The sequence below is a fragment of the Cryptotermes secundus genome, unplaced genomic scaffold, assembly GCF_002891405.2.
Source record: "Cryptotermes secundus unplaced genomic scaffold, Csec_1.0 scaffold3811, whole genome shotgun sequence".
In the NCBI taxonomy this organism is placed as follows: Eukaryota; Metazoa; Arthropoda; class Insecta; order Blattodea; family Kalotermitidae; genus Cryptotermes; species Cryptotermes secundus.
The window spans coordinates 8,210-15,683 of record NW_019725508.1 but is presented as its reverse complement, the minus strand read 5'-3'; the positions used below and the strand labels follow the sequence as shown (position 1 = coordinate 15,683).

Here is a 7,474-nt window from a genome sequence, read left to right as displayed (position 1 = left end):
GCCAGTGGCAGAAACCTGCCCTGCCACTTCATCTGTTATGTTACAAATGCATGGAGCTATATTTCCATGCCCTCTACATCTTCATGGCATGTTTCTTAATTTAGTAATGGGACAATTTTGTCTTTACCTTTAACATTTATTAGATTGCTGTAAGAATGAAGCTATGTGCTTATATTGTTTTGTATTCAAATGATTAACATTATACATTTCTTACAATCAGATTGGTCATATAGTGGTACTCCTGTCTTGGGCAAACCGCCTAAAAAATCTCGTGAAAGCCTTGGGGATGCAGCTCACATTTTGAAGACAAGTGAAAGTGTGGCAACTACATCATCCAGTCATACCCCTATCGCGAATGCCACCACCACAACACTTTCCTCTTGTGGGGCAGATGGCAGATCAACTGACAAGTCTGAGACTGTCAAGGCAGGTAAGTTTCTGTCCAAATTTGCTGCTGTTCTGGACAAGAGAACAGATTCTGTGTTGTACACTGTGGTGGTATTAAAGGCAACACAAACCTATGACAGAGAGACTTGTCTGAGGTCTGTGCTTGCTGTTATAACTGGGGGATGTATGTGACATGTTCTTCTATGTTACTCTTTGAATTGGGTGTGTTATTTCTAGATTACAGCTTGTGTACTTGCTTTTCACGGCCTGCTACAGGTGCTTCAGCCCAATTTAAAGCATGTTTTGTGAATGTAACCCATTAATGTTGCATGTTACACGAGTTTTGAGAATTTAAAGAGTCTGTAAACTGTCTTTCTGTTTTTAATCTTTTATTACTTGGAGCGCATTTAAGATAGAGTTCAAATATATATCAGCTGGAAAGATTAGTTTAGAAAGTATCAGCTTGGCATTTTGGCTACAGCCTGCTACACATTCTGGCTGCTAGGTAGAGGTGCTTTCATTAGTATCTTAAAATGTCTCTGTTTCAAAGAAGTAATTTTGTGTGTTACTTTTTCATGAAATGAGATTTATTGTGACAGTGCAACAGAAATTTTGGTGTTAAATATTAAATCACCAGTTCTCACACCCATGGATTGTTCTTCTTGATGTTAGTTAAGGGCAATAATTTCACATATTTAGTGACTAGACATGGGGTTTTGATTGGTAATTGGATTTAGTAGACTTTTGCACAACTCATGCACTTTCACACAAATCTCTTGTACACACACTACTGTCCTCAGTTATCCACAGGTTCACTAGACGTTGCTTTGCTACTATCTCAATAGGGCTTTCTATATAACAGCTTCCAATTCCTCTGCGCCCTCATCTCTGCCAGGGGGCATCTGTCGCACAGCAACCTCATGCTTGTACTGGCTAACTAGTCAGAGTTATATTGCCAATAGCAGTTTATCACTAATCATTTCGTCTTGATATCAACCTCTTGTGGCTCAAAACCAGTCCCCCCCCCCAGGAACAGTCTCTTCAGGCTCCGCAATTCTGGCTTTGAGCGGACATGTCACAGTATCTATGTCCTTCCATTGCTAACAGCACTAAAAGAGTTCAAGATACTAATCACAGAAGCCTGTGCAAAAACTGATCATGTTATCCTCCAAAAGGTGTGGCAGGATATTGCTCAAGCTACACACAATAATCATGTTCAAATTATTAGATTTCATAACACTTTTTGAGTTTACATTTCAAGTGTTATATTTCTTAGCAGTGCCCTAAACCTTCTATGAGTAACAAAAGAATCAAATTGTGAAGATGTCTTATGGACATTCTCTATAATAGAATGATACAAGAAAGCCGATGAGGGTGTGGCTTGTAATATAATTTGTGTTTATGAATTGTATCATTCTTGGTCTTTCTACAGATGATATCCTAAAGACACTGTTATCTGCCAATGAGGCTCCTGCCTCAACTGCTCTGACCACGTTTCCCAAGCATGGTCCACCCAGTGGCAGCAGCGGCAGCAAGTGGAGCCACAGTAATTACAAATAATGTAGAAACATGTGTCACATCCAGTATGGAAATAGAGCCTGTTGCTGCAGACACCTCGACCCAGGCACATAATGATGTTTCTCCTGCAGTGCCAATTACCAGTGCTGCAGATATAAAGTTTGGACCCTTGGGATCAGTAACATCTCCAGGGACATCTTTGTTAATCAAAACAATTCCAAGTTCATCAAATATGATGGCTCCCACGGAAAGAAATATAAACTGCTTTCAGAATGTTCCTAACGCTTCTAATTCTGCCAATGGTGGAATATTTGGTAGCAGTTGGACACCACAGCCAGGAACAGGACAGTCTTCAGTACCATGGTCACCTGCATTATCGGATGATACTCGGTGTATCCTATCAAGATTCGGACCATTTCCAACATGTGACCCTACCAAGTGTCCATTTGGATAAGCATCAAGGTTCACCCATCAGCGGGGAGGTTGGAAACCACAGACAGGAACAAGACACTCTAAAGGAGGATTTTCACAACAGGTGTCTTGGTCAAATCTGGATATGCGTGACTCAGGACGCAGGGATCAATTTTTTCAGCTTACAACCTGTAGTTCCGGCACAGGGTTCTTTGGTACTACAAGGTTCACCCATCAGCGGGGAGGTTGGACACCACAGTCAGAAACAAGACACTCTCAAGGAAGATTTTCACAACGGGTGTCTTGGTCAAATCTGGATATGCGTGACTCAAGACGCAGGGATCAATTTTTTCAGCTTACAACCTGTAGTTCTGGCACAGGGTTGTTTGGTACTACTACACGTCAGTTTGGAGCACCAAACCGTAAGTTTTATTTCAGTATAATAGTAGTTGTAGTATGTACTTTGTCCTCACATGACACCAAGCCATCAACTAAATAACGTCTTCTGTGCTCATGCTGTCATTTAACAAATCTATTTATATTATCCTCTGTCTTCTTATGACTTTACCAACTGCAGTTGTGTTCAGTCTGTTCCTCCGTTCTCTTTAGCTTTCTTTGGTCAGTTCACTTTTTTCATCTCCCAAAAGAACATCTTCATGGGCTATGGATATAGACACTTGAAACAAGAAGACCATATGGAAGAGCTAGGAGGAGATGCAAGAATAATATTAAAATGGATCTCAAAGAAATTGGATGGAACTGGATTCGTCTTACTCAAGATAGGGACAGTTTTCAGCTCTTCTGAATGCTGTTATGGACCATCAGGAAATTTCTTGGACTAGCTGAGCAACTACTGGCTTTTCAAGAAGAACTTTCCTTTATGGAGTTATATATAGCACATCTTCATTTCCCTGTCTTCAGACTGGTCTTGACATTTTATAATTGCTGTAACTCAACTCAGAATTTCTACAAAGTTTTCTTGTGGTCCGAGATTCTGTTAATTTCTTACTCCTTAATCTGCCTCCTGCTTCCTCAGAACCAGATCTCAGCAGTGTGGTGTCGATAGAATTCCATCCTACAGATTTTATAAGAGATGGTCCTCCTTTTGTGATCTTTTGTAAGAAGATTATTTTTTATGGTGAGGAGCTGTTAAGCTGGAGGACCACCCCTTGTTTGCTGTCCATGACTGCTTACTCAATATTTTCACAACTACCCTCCATATCTAGAGGGTGTCTCATCCATCCACAACCTGAGGACGCACCATGCCGTGGTGACAAGGGACCAACGTAACAATGACTGAGGTTGTTGGAGAACAGGGTGTTGAGCNAAAATTGGATGAAGTGATAGGAGGTTGGAGAAAACTGCATAGTGAGGAGCTTCATAACTTGTACTCTTCTCCAAGTATAATTAGAATGATCAAGCCAAAGGGGATGAGATGGGCAGGGCATGTAGCATGAATGGGAAAAAAAAGCCATGCATGTACTAGGATATTGGTAGGAAAGTCAGAAGGAAAGAGACCATTAGGAAGACAAAGATGTAGGTGGGTGGACAATATTAAAATGGATCCTAGAGAGATAGGATGGGGTGGTACGGATTGGATTAATCTGTCATGGAATAGGTACCACTGGAGGGCTCTTGTGTACATGGTAATGAACCTTCGGGTTCCATAAAATGCTGGGAAGTTCTTGAGTAGCTGAACAATTGGTAGCTTCTCAAGAAGGGCTCAGCTCCATGAGTGAGTGAGTGGTCCTCCTTTTTGTCTTATTTCAGTAAAATGCCTGCAGCCTGTTTTAAAAAGTAGATTTCAGTGTATTCTCCTGTTATGGCAGTGATGCTGGAACAAAATTGTACTCCCACTACCTCCATTACCGTGGTGATGGCTACCTTATGAGTGGCTCCCCCAGCGAACCCATGTTGTCTTGGTATCAAGCCCTGTTTAGGCTCTTCACTAGATTGTGACATACAGTGAGACATCATCATTCTACTTCCACACAGCCTTCTCCCTGTGGAAAAGGGGGATCTGCTGTGTAGGGGAGTGCAAAGTTTGTTGTGCTCAGTTGCAGTAACTTGCTGTTTCACCGTGACAGCAGTCAACACAAAATCAAACGATCTGTCTCCCTCCTTCCTTGCACTAGCTTACTTTTTATATTTCTCATGGCTGCTAGTTTAAAGCGGCTGAGGAAGCAAAGAGTTCCTGTACTGAATTCATCTATGCCCATATTGATTCAGTTATGACTTTACTTATGTAATGCGTGTGTGTGTTTTATTTTTATTTTTTTTTCAGGGGGCCACATAATGTTTTCCTAAGTTTATCATTCTCAGCATTTTAGTTTTTGTCATACTAGGCAAATGTTGGGAAACTGTCTTAATTAGACTGCAGGTACTTTCCACATCTTTTCCAATTCATTATCTATTAACGATCCTACCAGTTGATGCTACATCATGTGAGATACTGAAAGCCTGATTAAACAGTGACTTCCATGGAAGTATATGAAGTTCGTGCAGACCTTTCCAGGATAGCTAAATAATTTGTAACAGTTGCAGAAAGTGGGAGAAAGATTATGTATATATTAGAGAAGTGTGATAATTTTGTTTTAGGTACAAAAACCTGTTAGAAAAATGAAAAGTAATCTGCATACTACCCCTCTTGCCCATGGGCACTAGCATTTGGTTGCCACTGTATGCAGGACCATTGCCAGTACCATGTATTATTTTGACTGTGTTACAGTTTGTGTTGCAGGAGGCTTCCATTTTGGAAATTTACATAACGATCATGCTTTAAATGGTATATAATTTACATCATTATCTCAGAAAATTACTTTTTTGTTTGTTTAAGCCCCCCCCCCAAAATTCATGGTCTGCTGTCGGGGAACGGTATGTTTTAGGATAACGCCATGACAGTCGTACACAAGATTCACCATAACTTTCACATTGCTGTGGTTCTGACGAACTTTTGATTTTTGTGGTGACCCATAATGATGCCAGTCATTTGATTGGTGTTTCATTTGTGGCTCGTACGATTTGGCCCATGTCTCATCCAGTGTAATTATACAATGTAAGAAAGCCTCTCCTTCATGCTACTAGTGCTCCAAATGGTTACGAGCAGCGTCGTATCATATCCATTTCTGCATTTCGGTCATATAATGCAGAACCCATCGTGATGCTTTTTTCTCATGCTCAGGCTTTCCTTCAGAATGTGAAGCAGTCATATGCGCTAATCCTGTCTCTCAGGCCAGCTCACGAATCATATGGCGTCAATCACTCTCCAGTAATGCAGAAAGAGCATACACTTCTTCTTCGCTGATACTAGGATGACCTGGCCGACGCATGTCTGCCACATTTTGGCGCCCCTCGTTGAGAGCTTATACACACCTTGCCACTGTTCTGTAAGGCAATGCAGATTTCCCGCAAGCCTCTTGAAGACCTTGATGACACTGTCGTGCTGTACAGCCTCTGGCACATTCAATCTTTATCCAACTCCGTTGTTCCTGTTTCGAAAACATCGTGACAGCAGTACATTAGACCGCCAGCTAACACGAGGCTCTGTTCTTCTCGTCACTGCGCATGCGCATGATGTGGGAAGGGAGAGTCCATTTGCTCTGAGGTAAGGTAGGTATGTAACTAACGTGTGGCATAAGCGACATCATTTGGTTCCATTGCATGGCGTCTCTACAGCAGTGTTACCACTATTAAAGTTCCAGCCCTCGTATGTAGTGGAGGCCCATAGGGTTGTGAGAGGTTGAGGCTAGACAGTCGGCTCACAGATGGCAGTGAGGTTATCAGCCTTACGCACCGGCTACTCTTTATCGCCAGAAGATTCCTGATACTTATTTCTGTTAGAGACTGAGTGTGCCTGAAAGGATTAGGTCAATTGAAAAATCCAATGACCTCATTGGGAATCAAACCTGTGACCTTCTGGCTTGTAGTATAGTGCCTCAACCAACTGCTCTGCTGTGTGCCGCTGCTGTTTCAATGATGATGTTTTAAATTGTTATCCACTCTTAAAACCCTGGAAAACGATTACTTCTTCTGTAGCCTGTGATAGATTATGGGTTCTTACGATAGTGAATATGAAAATTAGGGTCCCGCAGAGGGACACCATGTAGTTTCATATTTAGGTACCTGTCTGTTGAAGTACACATCATCACATCCCATAAGATCGTAATCATACTTCTCTGTGAGTTATATATATTTATTTGCCATATTTTTCTCCCTTTTGTGTAGTTTCTCCTATTTTCCATTTCATCTGTCATAGGTGCAATTTTTTCCTATACCCAAGGTGATTGACAGGTCACCCTGTTATATTTAATCTTAGTTTTGATCTGAGGTGTTATTCACATGTTCTAGATGGAGGGGCACGTCTGACGCTTGGAAGGCAGATCACAGGACAGGGCATGTCCTACATCAGCGCTGGATCTACTTCCCATGAGCTTGTGCCAATAAGTTGTAACATAGATGAACTTGACTGATTGTAATTCAGAAGATTTTTCAATTGTTTCTAAGGTGTAAATAAAGCCGCATGAATATTACTATTTTTAAACATCTTGTTGCATTAAATATCATTTATTACACACAATATACTCCGTCAACAATGCAACTTATTTCTATCTCTCCTTCCTCTCACAACGTGTTTCAGCCACAGATAGCCATTGTCAGGTGCTTCTGATGCGTCAAAAGTGTTTCACTGTATGAATATATCCACCTTTCTTATCACATGTGAATGCAGTATTAAATGATTTAAATAAAATGGATTTTCAATAAAAATTTTCCAGTTTCAAAATTCCACTTCGGGCATCTTCATCCATGCACACAGTATAGTTTAAAACATCTCTGTTTTGATATAATGCATAGCGGCATTGGTCTTCGTCTGTTGTTTTATAGATCACAAGTATGTTTATGTAGTTATTGTCTGCAATGTGGAAAGAAACATATTACTATTGTTAATTTGTTATCTGTTGTGTTTTATTACAATTCTTTATTAAGTCCATCAAAACACAACAATACAGTGGTGAAGGCTAAATTATTACATTAGTTTTCTTTTTTATATATTCAGTTTTGCATTTCAGGAGCAAAAAGAAGGAATATCTGGTAGACAAGATTGATGAGCTTGCAATTAACAGTAAGAACAAGAACATTAGAGACCTGTATAGAGGAATAA

The 7,474-nt window shown here is 40.6% G+C and overlaps 1 protein-coding gene across 2 annotated transcripts; it reads left to right on the top strand.

Moving 5' to 3' along the window:
• Window positions 1–18: 18 nt before the first annotated feature.
• LOC111863484 lies at window positions 19–6,892 on the top strand. 2 transcript variants are annotated; one of them, XM_033751083.1, is made up of 4 exons: window positions 19–86; window positions 221–430; window positions 1,820–2,738; window positions 6,664–6,892. In XM_033751083.1, exons 1-3 carry the CDS (start codon window positions 38–40, stop codon window positions 1,945–1,947), a joined length of 387 nt encoding a protein of 128 aa, XP_033606974.1. In that variant the 5' UTR covers window positions 19–37; the 3' UTR covers window positions 1,948–2,738; window positions 6,664–6,892. The 2 variants fall into 2 exon arrangements, with proteins under 2 accessions (XP_033606974.1, XP_023705598.1); XM_023849830.2 differs by having other exon boundaries at window positions 34–430.
• Window positions 6,893–7,474: the final 582 nt, after the last annotated feature.

Bases quoted from the DNA above. Each gene is read 5' to 3' on its own strand.
- LOC111863484 (XM_023849830.2), top strand. From the start codon at position 2,178: ATGTTCCTAACGCTTCTAATTCTGCCAATGGTGGAATATTTGGTAGCA.